The 25,916-nt window shown below is 40.7% G+C and overlaps 2 protein-coding genes across 18 annotated transcripts in view; one reads left to right on the top strand and one right to left on the bottom strand.

Moving 5' to 3' along the window:
* On the bottom strand, window positions 1-13,409 carry sh3bgr (SH3 domain binding glutamate-rich protein). Of its 17 annotated transcripts, none has more exons than XM_008275927.1 (10): window positions 13,220-13,409; window positions 11,594-11,779; window positions 11,254-11,334; window positions 9,465-9,539; window positions 6,953-7,174; window positions 6,311-6,337; window positions 5,279-5,302; window positions 2,345-2,374; window positions 1,701-1,759; window positions 1-715 (listed from the first exon to the last, which is right to left on the bottom strand). In XM_008275927.1, exons 1-9 carry the CDS (start codon window positions 13,262-13,264, stop codon window positions 1,742-1,744), a joined length of 708 nt encoding a protein of 235 aa, XP_008274149.1. In that variant the 5' UTR covers window positions 13,265-13,409; the 3' UTR covers window positions 1-715; window positions 1,701-1,741. The 17 variants fall into 17 exon arrangements, with proteins under 17 accessions (XP_008274149.1, XP_008274147.1, XP_008274148.1 ...); XM_008275925.1 differs by lacking the exon at window positions 5,279-5,302 and adding an exon at window positions 4,827-4,853; XM_008275926.1 differs by lacking the exon at window positions 5,279-5,302 and adding an exon at window positions 4,827-4,853 and having other exon boundaries at window positions 1-708.
* Window positions 13,410-14,482: 1,073 nt separating this feature from the next.
* Window positions 14,483-25,916, top strand: part of LOC103353153 (lebercilin LCA5 like) — a 15,924-nt gene continuing 4,490 nt past the window's right edge. The window contains exons 1-10 of the mRNA XM_008275975.1: window positions 14,483-14,735; window positions 14,834-15,099; window positions 15,288-15,530; window positions 15,655-15,792; window positions 16,280-16,349; window positions 16,429-16,574; window positions 21,868-21,927; window positions 22,274-22,408; window positions 23,454-23,612; window positions 25,374-25,493. Coding sequence (XP_008274197.1) covers window positions 14,483-14,735; window positions 14,834-15,099; window positions 15,288-15,530; window positions 15,655-15,792; window positions 16,280-16,349; window positions 16,429-16,574; window positions 21,868-21,927; window positions 22,274-22,408; window positions 23,454-23,612; window positions 25,374-25,493 — 1,590 coding nt within the window. The remainder of the gene's footprint in view (window positions 14,736-14,833; window positions 15,100-15,287; window positions 15,531-15,654; window positions 15,793-16,279; window positions 16,350-16,428; window positions 16,575-21,867; window positions 21,928-22,273; window positions 22,409-23,453; window positions 23,613-25,373; window positions 25,494-25,916) is intronic.

The raw sequence follows: 25,916 nt of genomic DNA, 5'->3' as shown, positions 1-25,916 counted from the left end.
TTGGTCTTTTTTTTACGAGTCCACTTTATTTCATTTTACATCGCATCCAAGTCTTAGCCACATGTTTCACTCTTCGTTCAACAAAGTGCATTGTTCAGACAGCAGTATTGGCAGAAGCAGTTGTAGTGGTGGTGGAGTAGTTTGCAATCTTGCAGTATGTGCATAGTTCCTGTCTCACATGGCCATTAGAAGTCTCAGTTTGCATTTATACATTCAGCTGATAGAAGGAGTCAGTTAGGCGTGACATAGGAATAAAAGAACAGAGTGAATTGTGCTCCTTTGAATCTGAAAAGCTACAAGCTAAGGTACGCCAAGGTTAGATATTTTTTGAAAAGGTCACTGCTTCCTTGTGTTAGAAAACTAGAATTTCTAAAAGTAAAACATGAGAAATATGTTTGAGTTTAACAAAATCACTGTGCATTTTACAAAAGCTACTCATCACAAACAAACCAACACCACAAGGCTACTCTGCGCATTTTCATTACAGTAAGTCTCTACACAGAAAATATAAAAATTAAGTCAACATTGCAGTCAAAAGGGAAGGGAGAGGGGGCAAATGTGGGTTAGGACTTTTCAGTTCTGATGAAGCCTTCAACGACATGACCGGCGGTTTCCAGTACGGTCCAGTGCGGCCTTTGGGGGAGAGGTCTGATGGGGGCTGAGGGGGTCAAGCGTCAGGTGTCAGGGAGAGATGGATCGGAGGCGCTCCTACAGGCTGGAACACAAGACAAACAGATGAAGGGAAAAAAAATGAGGTCAGACATTTCCTAGTTGTCTGCGGTGGCTGAGACTGCCACCACCACCACTACGCCTGTGCCACCCAGCGTGCCCACCCCTCCGGAGGCACATCTGAAGATCACTTAGCAGCTTCCTCTAACAAGGCGTGACAGAGGCTTGCAGGGGTTGGGAGACAGCAAAAGGGAGGAGGGAGACTAGTATTGCCATTCCTTCAGAGCCTGCACTGTGGGCTCTTCCTCCAGTGGGTCGTGGATGCCTGACACGCAGAGGGGAGCTAAAAGACAGGCTTTGAAGATTAGGATTATTATCATCACAACCATCATCATCACTGCCACTGCCTCAGAGGGGGGAAAAAAAAAAAAAAAAGATGGGGGGAGGGAATTGTGAGATGTTGTTGTTGTGGCTCCAGATGATCCCCAGGCACTCTAAGTGCTCACTGAGGCTGTTTGCAGATGGAGCCATAGTGGCGGTCCCTTGTAAATAGGCTGCTGCATTTTGTTTTTTGTTTCCGCTGTGTGAACACCTCAAAGTGCAGGTCAAAGAAAAACAAAAGATAAGTCCATCCGACCACTAAGGTGAAGCAAGGGGAGCCTCTGTGTTAGTTTGTGCGATTTACACATTTCTAAAGTAAAGGCAAGGACATTTTACTGCAGTGAATCCATCCCACTGCTTCATTTGTACAGTGTGTGTGATATAGCTAAAACTGACAGGTTGATTAATTGTGTTATTTTGCATTCACCTTTGATTTGATAGCAAGGTCAAAGAGGCATGCAAAAAGCAAAACACTGCTCTGAATACAGGTTTATCTTTGTAATTAATCTGGTTACATAAATGCCAAATATAAAAGCAACACCATTAAGTCCTATTCGTTCTTCTACCAATCCACATAATGCTGCACTGTCCCCTAGTGGTGACGCAGAGGCGCTGAAACTAAGCAGTACAGAAAAGTAAAAGTGTTTTACCTGTATTGTAGTAAGTCAACATCCTCGTCGCCTGGTTTTAACTACTCAGCCTCTTCCTCCTGTAAAAACAGATAATAGATAATAAGCAACACATAGATCGAAAGCAGTGAAAGATGGGAGAGCTGAAGGTGAGCAAAAATGTGTCAAAATACATGTATTTAAAGTGACTGTGTGTTTTGTTGTGCGATTATGACACATTTCCCTTTTTTCTAATGGTGCATAATTTAATATATGGAAAAATAAAACAATCCCCGAGATATTAGGGGCTGTTTATGTGTCATTTTCCAACCGCTCATTTCAGTGACTGAAGTTATCCACTGCGGGGGGATTATTGGATTTAAAGTAGAAAGATTACAGTCAGATCTGCTTAGTTTGTTGCATAAATAAAAGCAAGAGCGATTCTTCTGACAAAACTGGCACGAAAAAAAACAAGTCCAGAGCTTTTCTTCTTTTTCAAAATCAGTTGTCTTGTTTCTTAGTGCTCTAGTAATTCCAGTAAACCCAGTAACTTCTGGGAGCTGGTTATCAGGATGTTGTGCTCATCTGTGTTTGTGTCTCACACAGAAATCCCCTCTTAACCGGAACAAGACTTTTTGCAGGCATGTCAGGCACACAGGCAGAATTTCAAACTGCTGTCATACTACCTGTGTTTCTTCCACGTCTTCTTCTTCCTCCTTTGACACATTACAGAAAAAATGAGAGAAAGAAGGGGGTTGTGTGAAGTCATGGTCCAAATTTGCAGGAAGGTGAGAGGACTTCACATGTTAGTGGTTGCAGTGAGGGTGGGTTAAAAATGGAGAAGGAGTAATCCGAGAGAAGCGAGGGTGGGAGCAATGACAGCCGGTTCGAGAGAAACTGAGGACACTAATGACTAACGGGTTTCTGTGAGATGACCTAAGCAAGACAAGAGTGGTGCTTAAGACGGTGCACCGTGTAAGATGAGGTTTTAAAGCTTAAAACTACACATTGCATGTTTCGTTTAGGTGTTATCACTCAAACTGTGACGGTTGTTCCCTGTTAGTACAGTTTGCTGACTGCCTTTTTGAAGTAAACAACATTCTCATCATGGGACAAAGGGAGCTAACGTCATTATTTATAATTAGATGCCACGATTACTTGATTCCATCCAGTTGCACAATTTAAGATGGTGACTACCAATACACTGTCCTGCAAACACATCTACTCAATGTGGAGATAAATTACACAGCAGGTCATAATCCAGAGGGTCATCTAATGTAAAATACAGATTTTTTTTTGTTTGCTTTGTTTTCTTCCAAGTATTGCGCAATAACAAGATATGCTCCATTTCCTCCATCCTCTCTGAAACTTGTCACATCCAGTTCACGTCCACTTTGTTCAGAGTGCTCTTGGCAACAAGAAACAAAAGCCATGACTTCTTACAAAAAGAAAAAGACATGTCACCCTGTCAACACCCCCCGTGCAACATAACCAAACTGAAAACATGTCCGAGTAATGCTCATGTGCACACAGGCAGAGCTGAGGAACACAACGCAACTTTCCACCTGTTCTATAGACATCAACACAAAAAAGTACAATTGTCTTGGCGGACGCAGAGAAAGTGCCTCTGTGGATATTTTTTAAAGTTCACTGCAACACCAAAAAAAATCTTATGTCTGAAGCAATGCCCATGACTCAAAATCTGAGCACTGACACATTCCCACATGGTGCACTGGACTGCATGGCATATAACCGCCTTAGAGAGAGACAGGAGAAGGGTTCACAAAAACTTACACATACAGCCTTTTGTTTGCAATCGGATCATGCATATAAAGTCACAGTCATAGTATGATTCACACCGTGCAAAACGGGGGAAAAGACTCTACAATCCAAATATACCTCTTGTACTTCAGCCTCTTCTTCTTCCTATGAATGAAATCAGGGGTTTGTGAAACAGAGGGAACGAAGACCAACATAATGGTCCATCTATGACTGGCATTTCTATTACCACACTAAATACACCTTCGAGTAAAATATTATCATATCTACCATGCTGCACACCATCAGGCATCTCTATGGAAAAGAATCTAAACTTCCATGCAGCACACGGAAAAAGAAAGAGGGAAAGAGAAAAGAAGAACAGTGGACGTCTACGAAGCCTTAAAAAAAATACAAGACGCCACAAACCACAAGAAAACTACCTCACTGCCTTGATCGTCTTGCTCCTGCAAGAAAGGTGGGACAACGGCAGAATAGATGGAAAGGAAGAGAAGAAAGAAAGGGCAAAGCAAAGCAGTGAAGCATAGGTGGTATAAGCTCAGGCCGAGGCTGGAATGTCTCAAAGAAGCAGAGCTCTTTTCACACAGCACTTAGAACAGGGACACCTTTGTGACCTGTAGACTAACTGAGGCCTCGAGGTGTGAGGAGGCACATTCGGATTTAAGATCTGGTTAAGTTTGAACTCTGAAGGGACGTTACTCCAAAGTTAGGCAATGCTGTGTGAAAAGTGGCTGAATTGATCATAGCCTGACTGAAACGGAGTGGAAAACAATGAAAGAGGGGGTCTCTCTATGTACCCTGACGGGCAAAACAAAGCACTCTCTGTTGTGTATAAAGCTCACTGCTGTAAGCCCACTGTAATAACTGAAGGCTATGCAAATGAGCAAACCAATGTTCTCCTAATTGGGAGGTGATAGATTGTGATAAACACATTTTGCAAATTTGTAGCACTCTTAAAAGAAAGCATTAACGTATGTAACAAAAGTGATGGATTATTTAGCACAACCCATATTTACTTTATAAGAATGATTCCTATATTGGCAGTCTCATTATGATAATCACATGAGGTCACAGCTTAATTGTCCCTTTATATGTGAGTGTATGGAAAGAGCAACCTTTTGCTATTGCCAAAAGCATTACTGTTGTTGTATATTGCACTTTCATCTGACTCTTAGCTTCCTAAACTCTGCAAATATTGTGTGACCTACTGGAATATCCTCGATAAGACAAGATGTACTAATAACTAGTGGAAAAGAAAACTGAGGGAATGCTTAATATACTGGGGGGGTAACAAAGAAAGCAACAAAATGACGACAAGAGTGGTAAAAAAAAGAGACAAAACGAACTCAGAAAGGCTAGGGCTAGGTACAAAGTATCACATGAATCTACCTCAAGCTGTCGTAGCTCTTCTTCCTCCTAAAAGAAATAATAGATAGCAGGTCAGCAGGCTGTGTGGGGAGCAAAAAAGCACCACAGGCATGCGCGAAGGGAAAGTTTTCTGATTTAAAATGGAAACTATGGGGATTGTTGAGGTTGTCAGGAAGCAGCTACAGGACTGGGGAGAAATGATGAACAGGATGTTAGCGGAGCAAAAAGGGAAAGAAAAGTGGTAAAACAACAGAGTGGAGTAACGAAGAAAGAAGAGATAGAGGAGAAAAGAAAGGTGAAGTCTTTACGGAACCAAACAAAGTATCTAGATGAGTGGAAACAGCAGACCAAGACCTCCTCCCATCCCAAACCAACCACAACAGGTCTCCCTGATATCTGATATCATCAAACCCACACCGCTGATGACTATACAGAGGAACTGCAGAAACAGACGATCACTGAAGTACAGTTACCTCTGACTGCAAATCCTCTTCCTCCTGGAGGGAGCAAACCAAGAGGAGATAGACAAAAGGGCAAAAAGGGGTCATACAGTGTGTGTGTGTAAGTGTGTGTGTGTGTGTGTGTGTGTGTGTGCGCACAAGGATCAGCAGTTAGACCTCTGAAACTGATGAAAATTTGTCAGTCGATGAATGGACTGGAACATGAACTGAGGAAAGACGTCAGTTTTGAAGTGCTAAATGAAATGAGATTAGTTACAGTGTGTTACTGCACACAACCTCAGTTAAAGTTGGTGTTGGACAATAAGAATTCGAAAAACCCATATGACCAAGACGTATAATGTGAATGTTTAACAGTAAAAGTCAGGAGTCAAACTCTCGTTAAAAGCGGAATTTCAGAAGAGAAATGTTTTGTATCTGTATCTGTACTGCAGCCTACCTGAAGATATCAGTTTTTAGGGGATACAAAAGTAGAAATTCAAAGGTTTTAAGCTTTCAAATTCATCTTCAACAGAAACAGAGGGAGGGAGAGATTATGTCTATATATTTTGTAGGAGCAGAGACTTCACTTGTTTGACTTCTTGTGTCACACGTTTGAAGAGGAACCCTTACTAACAGAAATTCTTTTTTTACTTCATCATTTCAAAATATGGTAAATTACACTTTTCAGCATCAAAGAGGATTGTGAGAAAAGAGTTTTACTGCTTTTTAATTCATCCATCAGTAAAGGACTAAGTTAGCAGCTAACAGGAACATGTTCAGCTTAAAGATAGCTGGCAGACGTGGATCGGTCAGAGCACTGGCTCTAAACCAGCAATGGCTCCTAAGGGGGAAAAAAAGTTAATGAACATCCACTTGATGTATTTTTAATGCATGCCATGATGTGTGATTAATAATGACTTCTACTGAATATTAGCAGCAATCAATGAACATGAAACACACCTGATGTTGAATGAGTGCAGTCAATAACACAAAGAAAAAAACACTAACGGACCATTCCTTTAAGTGATAACTTTAGTGTGCTGTGAAAATCTTTGAGAAACTCACCTGTTCCTCCTCTTCTTCTGCTTGGGCCTGCTGACAGAGGAGATAAGACAGCATTAGAGATGTCACAGACTACAGTTCGTCCCTCACACTGTACATACAGTACATCCAAACTGAGACACAACAGACCAGGCTCATCGATTCAGACAGAGTGGGGTTTGTCGGGACCCTACTGATACCACTTGACCAGGACAGTTAACAATGAATGAATATGCAGTGCAATGTGTGTTGCATCATCAAACACACGTGGGGAAAGTGTCATCGACCGGAAAACAAAGACAAGAAACTCATAAAAAGTAACAGAAATGCAGGAATACGGAGATTAAACATCCATTGGTACTGAAGGGACATATAAGAACAATGAACAGGAATGTTGTACATTATAGGTTAGTAAATGACTGGATCCAGAGAGAGACTTGAGGAGGAGATGCAGTACAAGGATGACGGGAACTTGTAAAGGAGGCAAACCTTAAACATGAAAGAAAGGGACGGCGTTAAAGGGAAAGCGGAGAAGTAGAGGGAAAACAGATCATTCCAAGAATTATGGGGAAAATGTGGGAAGAAGAAAAACATTCAAAACATCCAAGGGGTGGAGGAGAAGAGGCAAAACGACAGGAGGTTGGGTTCGAGTTAAGGGGCAATTACTGTGTCCTCTGTGACCTCTTCGGTTCCTTCCCCGGCCTCCTCCTCCTCCTCCTCCTCCTCCTCCGCAGGGGCCTCGTCTCCTGCTGTTTCTGCCTCCGTGGCTTCATCATCTGCAGCCTCTGCCTCTGCCTCCTCCTCGCCACCCTCACCTTCCTCCTCATCAGCTGCCTCTGCCTGCTCCTCTACGTGTGCATCCCCGTTACGCTCCTCCACGGGAACCTCCTTATTGTGAGGTGAAAACAACAATGTGTGATCAAGGAAAACAAATGATGAGAGGAAAAAAACTGAACATTTAATCAGGCGCAGCACTCATCAGTCGGAAAGGTTTAGAAATTTAAAATGTAGGTGTTAGTTTAGTAGGTAGGCGTCCAGTGAATAAAGTGAAGGAGGAAATGTTAAAAGGGGGTGGTGACGTTTTCAGAACTGTGGAGAAAATGTTAAGTTTGAAATGAGACATCATGAATTGAAAACAGGCTGTTGTGACATGAGAAGATCAATGCTTTCAACATGATCAATATGAAGTCGCAGCCTGGAGTCAGGTAGCTTAGCTTAGCACAAACACTGGAAACAAAGGGAACCACCTAGCTCTGTCTTAAGGTGCAAAAGTTTGTCTAAAGCCAGATGTTGATTGCGAGCCACAGAAGTACTGTTAAGTGGATTTTGCTGCTTTTGGTAACCTGCTGCAATTGCTTCTAGCATGTTTGTGTAGACTCTCAGTCATCCATGCCATGGTTATGGTCAGTGCTTCAGCAGAAGGCAGGTGGACTTCTCTTTTTTGGTCCTTGAAGTCACTTCACCTCTCCTCCAAGAGACTTATTCAATTCAAGCTGACTGTTGGAAACTGCCAGATCGGGGTTAATTCAACATGTTTATGGTTGAGAACGTTCTCAAGGCTGCAATATAAGTACCTGATAAGTGGTATTGTACATCCCCTCCTCTGTTTAAAAGGCCTGTTCAAGTTCAACATTAATCGCACTCCCAAGCCATCTGTCCTCTCTGTCCAGAATGTGAACACTGCTGTGCTCAAATGAGTGTCTGTTATCCTTTAGTAGACTGCTGAGTCTCTCCTGTGTTGAGCTTTACGCTTGTGGAGCTATAGTTTAGTCTCCCCTGTATATAGGTCTGTATACTTCTCAATACATTGGACTATATCTAAGGCTGATCAGCTTGTTTGTGGGCATTTCATCCTTGGGGTGAACCAGTTTTTGTTAAGAGTGTTGCTGGGTCTGAAGTGCTGTATGTTGTGTCTGGAGAAAATTATTTTGAGTTTCTCAGACACACCAGCTACATAACAGATAACAATGTTGTTCTGCCTGTTCTTTTCATGCACTTTCAATGTAAGGTTCTTTTTTCCAAATCCTTTTGCTGACTGTCGGAGGAAAGGTGAAATGGATAAAGAACCAAAAAAGAGAAGTCTAGTTGACTTGTACTGAAGCTCTGAGGTGAACTATTCCCAGCCTTTATTGTAAGCTAAGCCTCAGCTCCTTCACATTAAGCATTCAGTCATAAGAGACTTGTGGAGTTTTTTTTCATTTAACTCACTGTGAGACAGTGAAAAAGCATTTTTCCCATTTTTTTCCAATTAGTCTCGTCAACCATATTTACTCAGTAAACAGTAAAAGCAAAAGGGCAACTGAACTCTTCCTGAAAACAAAATGCAGCTAAAATGAACACCGTTTACACTACATTCATGTAGCACTGCATTATACCCTGTAGGATAAAGAGGTCAAATCATAAAGTAGGTTCAGTTAAGCAAAAGTTTTCTCTTCTTCCAAAAATCAATAAAATTAATTTAATCTTTTTTCAGCTACTTCAAGTCCAGAGGCAGAGAATCAGTTGAGAGAAAAAAGTTTTTTAAAAAGGGCTTTAGAATTTCGCAGTTGTCAATATCCTGCAATTCAGTTATATCAGTGGAGTAAAATTCTACTCAAGAGGAAATGTTTGCTTATATCTTTGACTTCTGTTTCAAAGACGGTTCATGCCAAGGTTGAATGTAAAAAGAACATTTTAAAGTATCTAGAAACTTTCTTGTAAGAGGAAGATTGTTAGAACGTTACTGGTAAAATACACAAAAATACATTGAATTACACACAAAATGCTTTTCAAAAATATGTACTGAAAAGGAATTTAAAAAATGAACCATAACAATGAACAGGAAAACATCAAATTTCACAATTCAAACCAAACTGAACCTTGTAAAGTACTAATTGCAAAAAAAGATTTGGAAGAACATGATGCTTCACAACTTTTTGACCGTCTGAACACAGTGATGCAATGTCACAGTGTTATCACGAGAACTAAAAATACTGTGTTATTGTGAGCTGAAATCTCTCACTCATGCAACACAAAGATTAGTCAATGTGATGACTGGGACAGAGCGGCGATGAAGAGTCTGTTCAAGTCAACAGAGATGGACGTTGTTAAGTTGTACTGGATGGGAAGGATAAGATGAGACGCAATGAAGAGAAGCAAAACATGAGGGGGAGATGGGAAAAGGTAACGACGACATTACTATTGAGTCATCAAGGTTTTCTTCAGCATGGTTCCCGTTCTCCACAATGTTTGCCTTGTCAGCCTGCTCTGCTTCCTGCGTCAAGGAAACGATCGGGTTTAACACAATGCATCACACAGAATTGAGTCTTGAAATTCATCTGATGCCAATATGTCCTCTACACATTTTGAAATTACACTCTTGAAATAAAGGTCCACTGTGTCCATCTCATCATATTTAATATGATTAAAAATAAAAAGATGTTTTTTATAATCACTGTGAATTTTTGGTGAAATAGCTCCAAACAGCCTGAAATACTCTGGTAAACATAAGATAGACAGATGATGTAGGCATCAAGGTTAATGTGAAAAAGAAATGGAGCATGAATGAAGACAATAATGAAGAAAATTCTTTACAGTATTTTTGGACTTTGTTATTTTTTGTTGTCACATCAGCCATGTGGGCTTTCTACATGAAACAGCAACAAAAACTTCATTACATGCACAATGCCTGGCCCTGTGCAGTGCTCTAAAATCTTTTAATGCCCGAGGCCAGTTGGTCAGAAGTAATCTGATCGGATTTCAGTTATCGCATTGGATCAAATCTGGAAAATGGGATGTTCAACAGACAATAAAGGATTCTTCACTCGAATTGCATTGTGTAATCTTGGTTTTGATCTGGATTAAACCTTTAGAAAAAGTTGCTGAAAACTTCTTAGTAGAATTAGGATACCTGTGATTCCCAGCAGAGGGGTAGATTATAGGTAGAGATCAAGAACGATGTTAGAAAAAACTTTAAAACTGGTCAAGTAAAACAATGTTCGTCATCTATATATATTCATACTTATTTAGATTTTACAGTTTATTTATTTAACAAAGCACATAAAATAGACAATACGATTTTCAGTTCAATGAAGACTTTTTTTTGTAAAGGACTTTGTCACCATGAAAGCTGTCAATATCAAACAAAAATAACATATTTATTTTTTTTCTGGCATTTATCACTGCAAATTAATTACACAAAGAATATGCCTCTTAAAAGCTAAGCTCCCAAAAGCTGGTCTTTCCACAAATAAAGAAAACTGAACTGTCTTTATTTTTTGTTAACTATTGAACATGTGGCTTCTTTTTTTATTATTTGAAACAATTTTGTAATAAATCCACAATGTATTTGTGAATAAGGAATATTTGTGTGTTTGTACTGATGTGGTGTGGGTCAGATGAGGGGAATTTAAACTGACAGGGAAGTTTGTATTGCTTCATTGTGTTGTTTTCTTTCTTCAAATTAAGTGACCCATGCTGGCTGTTCCTCCCATTGTTCTTTACAAAGCTTGGAGTCTACATTGGGATATGTATAGTCCCATTTAATTTGGTAATCTTGAAAAGTTTGCATAGGGGTCAGGGTGATACAACAATGTTGCTTTCACAAAAGTACAGTGGATTACTTGATCATGGATAGCAAAACCTGGGATCTAAATTATTTCAGCTGACTCCACAGCTTTTAGTAATTCTGTGCAGATTACTGCTAAACTGGTAGATGCTGAATTTGTTGTATTGTTCTATTACTTAAAATCCTATAGTGATACCCAAACTGACAAAATAATGCATTAACAATGTATAATAATGTTGCATGTTATTTACTGCAAACAGCTACCAACAATATATGATGCATCACAGAACATCATACCAGACTTTGTTCAACTAAGTTTAATGGTCCAGAGGGACTTAAATGAGTAATTTGGGGGTAAAAGAAATTGCACTAATTTGTTGAAGCATGCTTTCCATATTAAAAAACAGAAAATAGTTCCAACCTTTGACCCAGGAGGAGGAGGCAGACCCAGGAAGGCATACACTGCGTTGTCCTCCTTGGCATCGAAGAATGTGTCATAGTCCTGCATAAAAATATGAGGAAAGATTTTATTAATAGTGCATGGCAGCTTCTGTTGGTAAAGTCTAGCTTACTAAATCATACTGCCCAGATAAGCTACAAATACTCCCCTCTGATCACTTGTGGTTACACTTGCCCACATATCCCCTGACTGACATCAAAGTGTTTTCTCCAAAAGACATCCCATTCTGGAGCCAACCACAAGTTAACAAACACAGGTCTATGGCATTGTGACTCCTCATTATGAATGCATGTATACTCACCCCGCAGTAGCCCTCTTCATTGAAGATCTGCGGGGGGAGGGGGATGCCGTTGGCGGGCTTCTTCTCCTCAGGGACATTCTCCCTCATCCACATGCGGTTCTCCTCGTTGCAGGCGATGTCCAGCTGAGTGTAGTCCACTTTGAGAGCCTCCAGGAAGCCGACGACATCTTGCTGCTTCTTCTTGATCTGCGGGGCAGAAAAAAATGAGTGGCAGAGATTGTTCCAAAGTCCTCACTGATTGCACAGTATATGGGAAGGAGGCGGTAATATTTTACTTCAAAGAGAAAATATGGGACAATCTGGTGCTCAAGGTAGTAAGTGTGCAGTATTTCAATGACAACATGGGTCTACATTTGATTCATAATGCTCCCCTCCTTTCCTGTCCTCCAGTTTCTTCTGATCTACAGCAAATAAGCAGAAACTAGGGGTTCATTCATAAACAGAAAACTGAGTAGCCAACTCATCATTTAGTCATTCAAGTCATTCATTTTTCACTCACTACTTTTTTCAGGAATTTAGACTTCTATTTCACCTTTTTCCATCTTTATTTTATTTATAGATGTTTTTATTTCATTGTATCGCATCAGCTGTTTCCTCATTGCAATCATTATTTATGATAGCGTATAATATGATGTATGCAGTAAGAGGTTTAATTTGTATTGTTTTATTGCATTTTTACTGCTTTTATCCATAAAACAATCTGTGGTACATTGTATTTGTATGAAAAGCGCTGTATTAATAAAGTCTAGTTGATTAAGTGTGATTGATCAAGCACAAATGCCCAACATTTGCTTGTCCCAGCTTCTCCATAGTTTGATAGAAAACATAACATGAAGATGTCTCATGATCTAGTTTTCAGTATTTCTGACAAATTCTGTCCACAGTTAATCCTTTAATGGAAGTCATCAGGCATAACTGATCATTAAAAATGACTATTAACAAATCAGATAAATCAAATGAGGATCAGAAATCCTGGTGGGATCTGGACTTTCTCATTCTTAATGTATACTCGAGTCAGCTATCAAGTGTCGTCTGATAATTTGGGCACACAGAAAAATGGTCAAATGCAATCAAGTCCACTCAGAGGATAAAACCAGAAGTGGTAAGACAACACTGTTAACTAAGTGGGCCACCAAGGCACCACTGCACTGGTTCAAACTGCTTATTTAGCTTTGCCAAAAGTAGATCTAGGGGATGAATCCACCCCCTCCCCCTGCAGTCATCACCCCACCGAGTAGAAAGAAACTTACTTCAATCAAAATCTGATCACAAGCAGTATTTAAAAGCTCTTTCTTGAGGGCAAAACCTCTAATAACAGCAGCTGTGTGGTCCAAAGTGCTTCTATATTGGGGTCCGGGACATGAAAAAAAGTTTGGGAGCCCCCCTGTTCTAGAAAGCTCCGCATGTGAATCACATCGACTTGATAATTAAACAAAGACGTAAAGCACTGCTCAGACATGAATCTAATCGAGCAGGCTTTCGGTATGCGCAAATCACAGGCAAGTGACATTAATTTCGAGGTTTCGGAGTCGGTGGGAGAAGACACCGTCCTGATCGGTTCAAGGAGCACAAACCAGGAAAGTTGCAACTCTAAAGAGAAATCAGTCGCTCGGACTGAAAGCTTACCGCCGTGGATCCCGATGAAGAGGCGAGGAAGACTTTGATAACCATTTTGTTACAATATATTTAGTGGAGTATGCAACAAGTAGGCTCTTAAAGGAGCAGGCAGTCTCCTCTATTATTAGAGCGCACCCGGGACGGAGACATAGCACTGAGATCACACACATACACACACACTGAGATCACACACACACACACACACTGAGGTTATTTTTGTCTCCATTAGTGACGGATTGGTGGGTTGTCCCCCAAGCGGTGCAGCTCCACACACACTGATTGGCAACTGGAGCTGTCTGTCCATGCGGGGGACAGTGAAGTTGGTCTCCGGCTCTTTGCTCAGTTCATATATGGACAGAAATAGCACTGACCAGCACTATAGGCTGTGGCTGGCTTTCCCATGCAGGGGGCAGGAGATGCTGCAGACGCGCCCCTGTGTTGAGCAACTTCCAGGTGCTGTTTGGGCACCTGGAAGTTATTGGTTGCCCTCCTGGTTCGACCTCATACCTTCACAGTCTGGACACATTTTTTTTTCAGTTTGATCGCTCATGTTGTACAGTTACCAGGTTCTGTTCTGCACACAACAAATGAAAAGTTGTGGAAAAAACATTCCTCTGCTGCGTATTATGGAATTTTCAGAATTTTAAAAGGTGTTTTTTTTGTTTTTGTTTTTTTAAATTGTCTTTATAATGAGGTTTTCTTTATAATGAGGTTCTATTGTACTTATACTATAGGCTTTTGAAAAAATGTGTGAGGGCTTTAAGAGCCTGTTAATGCCGTAAAGAGAAAGAGGATTTTTTTCCACGATATTTCAAAATGTCGTTTGGCTTATGTAAATTCATTCTGAAAATGGAAAAAACTGAGAAAAAATATTCAATATATCTGACACAAAGCTTTTTTAGTTATTATTTTATTATTAATTTGCTATATCATTAATATTATTACTTTAGACTATGCATTGTTTTTTTTTTCTTATTGTGCCGCTGGTTGCCATGACAACTGTGGGAGTGTCTTTGTTAAAAGGACCCTGGCAACCGCTGGCAATACAATTTGGTTAAACTTAGGCTCAACTAAATATTACATTTTGTGAAAGCATCGCTGGTGTGTAACTGTATCGAAAAGACAGATCCTCAGACAAAACAACTAAGGTTGGTTCATTAACGTCAAACTAGATGTAGAAAACCTCAAATTGATGTCCTAGTTTGCTTTAACTTCAAATTGTTGCCTAATGTTTCTTTAAATGGCTTTTTTTTTTTTTTTTTTATCCTCAGGATGGACAAAGAAGCCAGGTGTGAGAAGCAGCAGGCCCCTGGTCACATTGAGGGTGATGATGATGCTGTGAGCTGCAGCACTGACACCTCCAGGTGGTCCTCTCCCTCCAGACTGAGCTGTGGCTCTGAGAGTCCACAACACTCATCTGACTGTGAAGACAAAGCTGGCTCGCTTATAGACAAGACTCCAGATGTCATGCCATCAGTCAAGCGGCAAGGATTGAAGCAATCTGCAGGGAAAGCTAAAGAAAAAGGCATTTAAAAAAAAAAAAAAAAGTGTTAATAATACAAACATTTTTCATCTAACTCTCACTGTGGTGAGTAAACTGACTTACTTTTTCCTCCTCTTTAGATAAGAAAGCCCAAGCAGTCCACAAGCAGATCTACACTGCAAATCATCAAATCCTGAAGTTGCCTCCAATCAAGCCCCTGCAGGTTTCAATGCCAAGGCTCCAGTCTGTCAACTTGAATTCCATCAGGGAGCTGATGAATCAGGTGTGGGATCTGCAGCAGCAGCTCAAGGACACCAGGACTGAGAACCGACTTTTGAAGAGGTCCCAGCATCGCCACTCGGTGGCACTGCAGTACTACCAAGATTCAGAGGACAGCATCTCACAGGTTGGTTGGCTCAGATTTCAACCATCGTGTGCATAGGACACTCTGAGACAAAACACTGCTTTAACTTCTCCTTGCAGAAATCTGAAAATGTTCCCTCATCTTTCCTGAATAACACTGAATATTCTCACAGCACTAATGTACCAATTTACATGTATTCATGTCATTGAATTGACTATACCTGTTCACAGATTTCAAAAAAGTACAGCAATGAGGTCCGAGCTCTTCAGACGCTCCTCAATGAGACCCGCACCTCCCGAGATAACCTGGCCAGGAAGCTACAATCTACAGAGGGCGAGCTACTGAAAACAAAGGCTGCTCTCCAGCACTTGCAGCTGCTCAGCCAGGACCACAGCTTGCTGCAGAGGAAAGATCTCACCCTGAGGCTGGCTGAGGCCACTGCAGAGCTGGAAAGGAAGGACAAGAGGATACTGGTATGAAGGGGCAGGGGAGTAGGATGATGGTGGGCGAGACATTATAAAAACTGAGACTATAAAACTAATGCATTTCCCTTTTTACCATTTTATTCCTTCAGTTTCTCTTTTCGCTGTATTCCAGGACATGCAGAAGAATCTTGACTTATGCAAAGCCTCATTCAAACACCAAACAGATACTCAACAGAAAAAGATCAAAGAGGAAAGAAAGCTGACCTGCTACCTGCAAGAGCAAATATATCAGCTAACACAAAGAATTCAGGTACTGTCAGTTGAAAACAAGTGGTGGCAGTGTCTTTGACATTTTAATCCCCAGTTTACAAGCATTGTTGCAACGTGTTAAGATGAATGAATATTGTAAATCAAAATGAAACAAACACATAATACTGGAACCAATATTGCACTAACTTCTGAGAAAATAATATTGCAAATGACATCAATGTTTCTATTCAGATTTAAGTGTCTCATTTTCAGTTGAATCTTGTAATGAGATTATTACGAACATCCTAATTCATTCAGACTGAGTGAGCCACAATTAGTGAGCCACAGATACTGAGCATTTCATGTTTGATGGTGTAATTCCTGGTCTTTGGCAGTTACCACTGACACAGAGTTCTAATTTTGCAAACATAGTCTTTAAAATATGTTACAATTATAATGGCAATGGTTCCAAATCAACGGCCTTATTTGATATTAAGTGATCTCAGGTTCTAATGACTGAATATACCTTCTGTTTCTTCTAACTACAGGACAGAGAGAGGGAACTGCAGAAACATAACATTTACTCCCAGAGACACCTAAAAGGATCAAGCAAAAAAGGTCTAAAAGATAATAATCTGCTTTAGCTGAGTCTACTCGTGTCTTATTGTCGGTCTTGAAACTTGTTTCTGATTCCTAGGCAGGGAAAACAAGATGGTTCAAACAGATGGTTTCGTCTTTCTTCCCACTGAAGTTGCAAAACTTCTGGAGTTTGCATATTCTGAGACTAAGGAGAGGCTGGAACAGCAGGAGAGCTTTCGCAACTTGGTGCAGAATGAAAATACTGTATGTATTGTGTATATTTTCACAGATTTCAAGTTTTACCTCCTTTACATATACACTTTAATTTATGCTAAATGTTTCTGGGACAAACGTTAGAAAACTCACATCAAATCAAATCAAGTTTATTGTCATTTTGCTGTACATACACAGTAGTACAGGCAAGATGAGAGAGCGTTTCTTTAGGATCATTTAATTAGTAAGGCAAGACACTAAACGTTCAGTCTCGCTGCCTCCTGAAGGGGCCACTGCATCCATGTGCGCCGCCATCACGTTGAACATGGTGAACCTCTTCAGGTCCTGGTAGGTCTTCAGTGACACAAAGACACACACAACGGTGTGACGATGGTGAAGCTGCAGATGCTGCCCAGAGCTCGCTGTATGTCTGTCCGCCCGGAATAATGTCGTCCCCTCCAGCTGTATGTCCGTCTGGGATGTCGTCATGGAGCCATGTTTCTGTTAAAGCAAACACACAGCAGTCTCTCCACTCTCTGAGGGTTTCTCCCAGCTAACGTAGCTCGTCCAGCTTGTTGTTGAGGGAGTGGACACTGGAGAGTAGGAGTGACGGTCCCATCTATATTGTAGTATATACAGTATATACATCAACCTAGTGTGTCAGTGGGTTAAAAAAAATTACCTTAATGAAAGCAATGTGCTTATATAAATAATGTACATCCAATTTCTGTTAAACTTTGCTCTATGTGCAGCATATTTCTGAGTAGGTGCACTGCATATTAACTCTATTTTATTTTAGTTTACAACAATCATTGGCACTGGACTAGTGCAAAGTAAAATTTGTTTGACTAAATGTTACTAATGAGATTAGGAGACTGTTAAATGGAAGGCCTACTGCAAATATGATTCAGAATATCAGCTGCATTCTGCTAAAATATGGCTCAGTAACTTGCAACGCTGCAGTCATTTTAAATCATCCCACGTGAATATAATGGTAAAATAAAGTTAGATCAAATGACTTCTGTGAAGTTTTATTCAAGGCAGCACCATACCTGTCACTAATTGCTTTCCACATAACTCCAGGTGTTCCCCTGGACTCACTTCATCAGATGCTGTCCTGTTACAAGACATGCAGTAAACAGCTTCACAGCTTTTATCATGACAAGCTTAAGAGGAAAAATGTTAAATTTCCTGCATCATTGTATAGCGTCCAGTTTGTTTTCAGCGCAATGAGAGACTAACCCAGATGTACGGAAATACCTGGATAACTCACGGATTATCAAAAGGCGTGGGGCTTATGATTTCTTTCTATGTGTGTGACGTCACTGATAATGTCACTGGGACAGTTAGAAATTGCAGATACACAGAGGACCTGACAGACAACCATCTTTTAGGACACCTCTGCAGAAACCAGCCTGATGATCACCATGGACACAGTCCACCCAGTTACTGAAACGTTTTTCAACAGGATTAATTTCGAACAGTGGTCATCTCTAATTTTAAGTTGCCTTGACGATGCCACCAAACCTATGCTAAAACAGCTGATATTGGACATGGCAATACTCATCGCTAAATCAATGAAGGCAACACTTGATAAGATGAACCACAAAATCCTAACCACCGAGGACTTCGTATTTACATGCCTTGGAGATGGACTTCATCAAACGTTTGAGCAAGTCCTGGATACAACCATAGCAGTCGACTCTGAGAGCGTGCGTTCTTTGACACAGTTAATTGCCAAAGACGTCACAGAAAGAGTAAATTCTGCCTTGACTGCTTCAAGGCTCAGGCCTAAGATCGCAATTGAGCAGCATGTCTCTCCTAAACACCAAGTTGAAGCCATGGTTGAGCAGGCAACTGAAGTGCTCTGCGAATTAATAGTAAACATGAGGGTATTATGGATACCTCGGACCTCCACAAAGCCTGGCAAACTTTCACTCAAAAGGAGAATCAAACATTTTTTCAGGAAACCAAAGAAGCCATACGATGTCAAAGAGGTCACCGCTGTACCGAATGATGAGTCTCTGGAGCAACCAGTGGAGGACACCTTGACCTTGCCAATGGATATAATGCATTTAGAAGAAAGGGTTCCTCAAGGCACAAGTTCTGCAGAAGAAATAATAGCAGATCAGAGACGGACAACAATAGAATGAACTCTGTTCACCGTGTAATTTTATCTTCTCTCTCTTTCCTAATAAAGTGTAAAATCTCTGATTGCAGCTTTTTAATGTAATTTTTTTTTTGGTTTATTTATTCTTCTGTGACAAATAACTACATTTATATGGGTTGTGTACAAAATAAGACATTTGAGGATGTCATCTTGGGCTTTGGAAAACACTGACGGATTTTCTTCACTATTTTCTGACATTAACCCCTTAAGGCCCCAATTGGGGGCCTCTTGGGTTTTACAGAAAGAAATAGTGTGAAACAATGCACTCATCATGAAAGAATATAGTGATGTTATACATCAAATTAAACAGCAGAACCTGGGCTACAAGCATATATCAGCCATTTCTACATGCCTCAAAGACAACTCAAACACCAACTAAATGATTCATCAAATATGGACATCGCTATAGCGCCACCACGTCAACCCACTCGTCACATTCCTGGCTCTGTCGCTACTGTACGTTATGAAAGACGCACAACCTACCTCTCAAAATGAAGCAGAGTCCCCAGATTCTAAACATATCCATCAAAGCTCTCTAAAACCAAAGCATCAGCGAGAAACAACCCAAAGAACAGCAAAAACCGAAACCGCTTCGTTAAACTGTAGTTATAAAATGTCTCTTGAATTGTATTGAACGCCATTAGTGAAATTCAAGTGAAATATATAGTTTGTACATAAGAACACTCAGATGGTCACCAGTGTGCCAAAATGTGCCAAAGTGTCCAAAAATGTCACCTCGCCTGAACTGTCTAGACTAAAAACTTAGTAATTTTGTTCTACTTCACTTTTTCAGAGTCAACCTTTGCAGGGAGAATGATCACATACTGTGCTATGATTCTGGAGAGGTTTAGAGCTGCATCTGGATCATTCCAAAGAGACAATTATCCTGAAACTGCTTTTTTTTTTTAGGCGAACCTGAAATTTTTAAAGTTGTGTGTGTGCCATCTACATTTACTTTTAACCAGTAACATATATACTGAAATTTACACATCTGAACAAATCTTACAAGTGTTCATTTTATTATGACACAAGAATTATTCAAATAGACCTTGTGGTTGCAGAGATAAACTGTTTCTATTATGGGTATGTAATTTTTGACAAAAGGCCTGAAAAATAGCTCAGGGCTTAAAGGGTTAAATGGAACAAGCATCTACTCGATTAATCCAAACAATACTTGACAGATTAATGATGGAAAAAATCAGTTGCAGCTCTGATGTAGCATCAACAACAATACCATCAAAGCTAAATTGAACACACTTCTGTGTGTTCAGCTTGAAGCAACCCTAATACCATGTGTTAATTACATTATTTTATGTAATCTTTTAGTTTCAGCAATTTAGTTACACGAAATATATAATAGATTTATGGTAGCCTTCTTTAAAGTGCAATTGTTATTACTGGGAGTAAAATGAGAGCCATAGCAGCAGTGTGGGGGTGGAAGTATTTGACAAGACTTAAAAAAAAAAAAGAAAAAAAGATTTTCAAACATTTTCTTATGTGTTTAACTCACTATGGTACCATTTCTATTTTCTCCGTTTGTTGAATTGGGGAGAAAAATGAATAATTTTGTGCGAGTGTTATTGTATCACTTTATTTAATTTTTAAAACCTGCCATTGTGTATTTGAATTGGGTATTTTAATGTTTTTAGTATTTATTATAGTATTAATTATCTTATAATATTAAAAAAAAAAAAAAAAAAAAAAAAAAAAAAAAGTGCAATCCAACAAGATTAAAATCACCACACAGGTACCCAAGAACTGGTCAAATAAGAGTATGGTTGAGTTTACTGATGAGAATTTCTTTTGATATATATATGGACTTTTAAATATCTGCATACCTAGCAATGCATGTATATTTTGCATACCTTTAATAACGATACAGATAAAGAAAGATAAAGATAAACTTTCTTGAACCCACAGTGGGGAAAGTTCACTGTTATAACACCTCCAAAAGAAAAAGTGTACAGTCGGTACAAGAATAATTTAGAAACACCCAGTGCAAATTGAACAAAAAAGAAACAGAAACACACAGTGCAAAAATTGCAAGAGAAAAAAAAAAATTATATACAGAAGATTTATTTATTTATTTTTTTTTAAGAAGACTATATACACCAGATGAGGTAGTAAACGGTTATTGCACATAGTGAAATGGATTTGTTGGTGGAAAAAAGTGCAGCAGTAACAGAGGTGCCAGTGGGGTTTATAATGCAGCATTGTAAAGTCTGACTGATGTTGGGATAAAGGACCTGCAGAAACGTTCCTTCTTACACTTTGGGTGTAACAGTCTGTCACTGAACACACTGCTTAATGAGTTCACAGAGGATGGGATGTGTTTCCTATGACAGCAGACAGCTTGGCCAGTGACCTCCTCTCTCCTACTACCTCAATAGAGTCCAGGGGGCAGCCACAGATAGAGCTGGCTCTTTTTATCAGTCTGTTGAGTCTGCTCTTATCACGCTCAAAGCACGCCCCCTCCCCAGCACACCACTGCATAAGCGACCACCGATGCCACCACAGTGTCGTAGAAGATGCTCAGCAGTGGCCTGCACACACCAAATGATGCAAGTCTCCTCAGTAGGTATAAACGACACTGACCCTTCTTATACAGAGAGTCAGTGTTATCCGTCCGGTCCAGTTTGTTATTTAGGTGAACACCCAGGTACTTGTAGGTCCTCACTCTCTCGATGTCAAGTCCCTGGATGTTCAGCAGTGGAGTGTGTGTAGGTTTCCTGTGGAAATCGATCACCATCTCCTTTGTCTTGCTGGTGTTCTTTTGAAGGTGGTTCTGCTCACACCAGTCAACAAAGTCCATGATGACTTTCCTGTACTCACAGTCGTTCCCCTGTGACATGCATCCTATGATGGCAGTGTCATCGGAGAACTTCTGGAGATGACAGTTGTCCGTGTAGTACCGAAAATCTGATGTGTAAAGGGTGAAGAGGAAAGGTGAGAGTACTTTGCCCTGGGGAGCACCTGTGCTGCACAACATCACATCAGACAGCCTCACATACTGGGGTCTGTCAGTGAGGTAGTCCATGGTCCATGCAGCCAGCTGGTCACTGACCCCCGCTCTCTTCAGCTTCACCCTACTGTATGCAGTGAGGGTTGAATTGTATTGAAGGCACTGGAGAAATCGAAGAATGTGATCCTCATGGTGTTTCCAGTGTCCTCCAGGTGAGACAGGGCTCTCTGCAGCAGGTAGATGATGGCGCCATCCGTCCCAATGCCAGGCTGGTACGCAAACTGCAGAGGATCCATGTTTGGGCTCACCAGGGGGTGAAGATGGTTCAGGATGGTCCTCTCAAGTGCCTTCATTAGATGGGAGGTTAAGGCCATGGGTCTAAAATGGTTGGGCTCTTTGGGGCATGAGGTCTTTGGGACTGGGACCACACAAGATGTCTTCCACGTGGCAGGACCTCTTTCCAGTCTCAGGCTTAGTTCGAAGATGTAGCAGACCACCTGACAGAGCTGGTCTGCACAGTCCCTGAGGAGTCTGGAGCTGATGCCATCAGGACCCGTGGCTTTCCTGGCTCTGGTCTTCTTACGCTGTATTCTCACCTGATCCACTGTTGGTGTGAAGAGAGGAGGAGAAGATGGGTGGAGAGAGGAGGGCCCCAGAGATGAGGGAGGTAAGGAGGAGGAGGGGGTTACCAGGGAAGAGGAGCTGGAGGTCCTGGAGGTAGTCAGGACAGTGCTCAGGCTGGAGGGGGAGGGGGTGAGACCAGCATCAAATCTGTTGAAAAACAGGTTTAACTTGTTGGCCAAGTCCCTGTCCCCAGGTTCAGGGTCCCTCTGTATGCCTTTGCCTTGCCTTGATATGGTCTGGAGTCCTCTCCAGACCTCTCGCGTTGTTGTGCTGTAGCCGGTCCTCCATTTTCTTCCTGTAGTTGGCCTTACACTCTTTGATCTTTCTTTTGAGATCCTTCTGTATCCTCCTCAGTTCTTCTCTGTCACCAGACTTAAAAGCCCTATTACAGCCCTATATTACACAACTGAGAAATAGTGCAGTCAAACAAGTTGAAAATGATAACAACATTAATAACAATTTGATAAGATATATTTCTGGAATTTGAAAAATCTGTATATATATAGATCAATGCATGCATATTAGCTATGACTTTAGTATCAATTTATTTAAAAAATGTTGCAGTCAGACAACCTGAAAATCATCACAGAGGTAATGCTTCAGTGAAAGACCATGAATACAATGACAGATTGAAGTATTTTGACACAGGGAAAAGAAACCTCCCCTTCTTAAAAATCCATTATGGCCATTCCAGTATAGATTTTTAATTGAATGCACCATGAGATCCCTATCAGCCACACAAGCAACTCATTTTTCAGTGTTGATGGCCTGGCTGCAGTAACTTCTAGGTTTGTACACCTGGAACAAACTTTTGAAGAGGCTCCAGCGTCGCCACACGGTGGCACTGCAGTACCTCCAAGATTCAGAGGTCAGAGCCTCACAGGTTGGTTGGCTCAGATTTCTATCATTATCAAATCATTGTGTGCACAGGACACTCTGAGACAAAATTGTACTGTCCGTTTCTCCTGGAAGAAATCTGGAAAATGTATCCTCATCCTTCTTAAATAACACCTACATACTCTTCCAGCAATAATAAGAGCAATTTACAGTTATTCCTCACATTGTATTGACAATACCTGTTAACAAATAATATAACACAAAACACAAAAAGGTATTTTCAGCTCTTCAGATGCTCTTCAATGGGGACTTGCATCTCCCGAGATAACCTGGCCAGGAAGCTACAAGCTACAGAGAACAAGTTACTGAACACAAATGCCGCTCTCCAGCACCTGCAGCTGCTCAGCCAGGACCACAGCTGCTGCAGAGGAAAGATCTCACCCTGAGGCTGGCTGAGGCCACTGCAGAGCTGGAGATGAAGGACAAGAGGATACTGGTATGAAGGGGCAGGGGAGTGGGATGGTGGGTGACACATTATGAAGAGAGAGATTATGAGATATTCACAGAGATATACAGAGATTATAAAACCAATGTGGTGACATTTGCAGGCCTTTGTTCTTCATATACACTGCGTTCTCTTTGACTATAGGGAATTAGGGAAATTATTATTTTTCTTCTTTTTTTTGCATAGTAGTTTTTGTTAAATACTAGGTTTTAGTTAACCCTGATTTATCTGGCAATCTGTGCAACACATGCTGGTGCTCATCCTTTCATTTTGTCTTTGTCTGCAGTCACTTGTTTTCTTTTTGCAGGCACTACATTTTGTGTAATATACTTACTTCTCAGTGGAGTCAGACTGGTAATGTTAAGTACTTGAATTGCATTGTTTAAAGCAAAGGTGGCAGGATTGCTCGTGCTGTTTCTTTATTGCATGGCTTGAAATAGTAGCGGAGAAACTGCTTTGTGATCAGTCTCGTGTTTTTGCGTGTTGGCGAGTTTTCAAATGTGTGATTCGTAATAGTGATGCAGTAACTGCTAGTGCAATACAACATTTGATTGCTGTCTTTTGGGCTTTGTGTGTGTCTGTGGGTTGCTGTGTTTTATTGTCATAGCACTTGTTTTGTGTAGTTGTGTTATCTTCTGGGTACTGACTTGCAAATTTTTAGACAAGGTTTATTTTGTGTCTCCAGGAGTACTTGACTGTAATTTTGCTGCAGTGCATGTCCCGTATAAGATCATTTTGTTTGGTCATTTTACTGTGGAGCTTGACCTAAAGAAATTTTGTGAAGCCCTTACTACAGAGCATATTTATAACTGTAGCAAAGCACAGCTCAAGTCCATTGAAGAGGTTTACCGTATTGATATTTCTATCATTTCTATTTTAAAAAAGATGTAATTATCACTAAGATAGCCAGTTCAGTTGGGGAACAGGAAGTACTAACCAGTGAGTCAGAGAAACAGACATGAGTGTGGACGTAAATAGCAGACTAAACTAGATCAGTCCGTCCGCTTGCAAGAATTAGAACTCCTGTCCAAGATTAAGCAGCTTGAGTTTGAGGCAAAAAATAAAGAGCTAGAGATGAAGTCTAATCTAGAGATGCAGAGNTTACAGAAAGAAATAGTGTGAAACAATGCACTCATCATGAAAGAATATAGTGATGTTATACATCAAATTAAACAGCAGAACCTGGGCTACAAGCACATATCAGCCATTTCTACATGCCTCAAACACAACTCAAACACCAACTAAATGATTCATCAAATATGGACATCGCCATAGCGCCACCACGTCAACCCACTCGTCACATTCCTGGTTCTGTCGCTACTGTACGTTATGAAAGACGCACATCCTACCTCTCAAAATGAAGCAGAGAGTCCCCAGATTCTAAACATATCCATCAAAGCTCTCTAAAACCAAAGCATCAGCGAGAAACAACCCAAAGAATGGCAAAAACCGAAACCGCTTCGTCAAACTGTAGTTGTAAAATGTCTCTTACCTTAGCTGTTTTGCCATGAAAAGTTTATTTTATCGGTAAATCCACACCGGAATCAGTTAGTACTACTTCCCGTGCCACACGGAAAGCACGTCACCCGTCTCTGGGAGGCTGTGTGAACCGTAGGATACTTCGGCAAAGTGAACGAGGGAGCGAGCGGCGAGAATGCAAGATGGCGGTCTATTGATTCTGATTGGCTAAAAGTGCTGTCAATCTCGTTTTGGTGGCAATGGCTATCTTCTATTGGCTCTAACGATTCGAAGGAGGGTTCAATCGCCGAAATCGGCCGATCCATCACGGAGATTCAGCCGCGCGTCATCAAGGGATCTCCACATCCGTTCAGTCGCCATTACGCACACGACGCTAGCACAGACAGCGGTCTGGTAGGATTAAAAAAAAACTAAAACACTGCTGTATTTGGATGTATTGAAAGCCATTAGTGAAATACAAGTGAAATATATAGTTTGTACATAAGAACACTCAGATGGTCACCAGTGTGCAAAAATGTGCCAAAGTGTCCAAAAATGTCATCTCGCCTGAACTGTCTAGACTAAAAACTTTGTAATTTTGTTCTACTTCACTTTTTCAAGGTCAACCTTTGCAGGGAGAATGATCACATATTGTGATATGATTTTGGAGAGGTTTAGAGCTGCATCTGGATCATTCCAAAGAGACAATTATCCTAAAACTGTTTTTTTTTTTTTTTAGGCGAACCTGAAATTTTTAAAGTTGTGTGTGTGCCATCTACATTTACTTTTAACCAGTAACATATATACTGAAATTTACACATCTGAACAAATCTTACA

This window comes from Stegastes partitus, unplaced genomic scaffold (genome assembly GCF_000690725.1).
Source record: "Stegastes partitus isolate 25-593 unplaced genomic scaffold, Stegastes_partitus-1.0.2 Scaffold62, whole genome shotgun sequence".
Classification (NCBI taxonomy): domain Eukaryota; kingdom Metazoa; phylum Chordata; class Actinopteri; family Pomacentridae; genus Stegastes; species Stegastes partitus.
This window is presented reverse-complemented; position numbering and strand designations above follow the sequence as displayed.

Bases quoted from the DNA above. Each gene is read 5' to 3' on its own strand.
- sh3bgr (XM_008275925.1), bottom strand. From the start codon at position 13,264: ATGGTTATCAAAGTCTTCCTCGCCTCTTCATCGGGATCCACGGCG. The intron at 9,540-11,253 runs GTTGGAACTATT...TCCTTGACGCAG, and splicing joins CTCCTCCTCCTGGGTCAAAG to GAAGCAGAGCAGGCTGACAA. The intron at 2,375-4,826 runs GTAGATTCATGT...AATGTGTCAAAG, and splicing joins AAGAGCTACGACAGCTTGAG to GAGGAAGAAGAAGACGTGGA.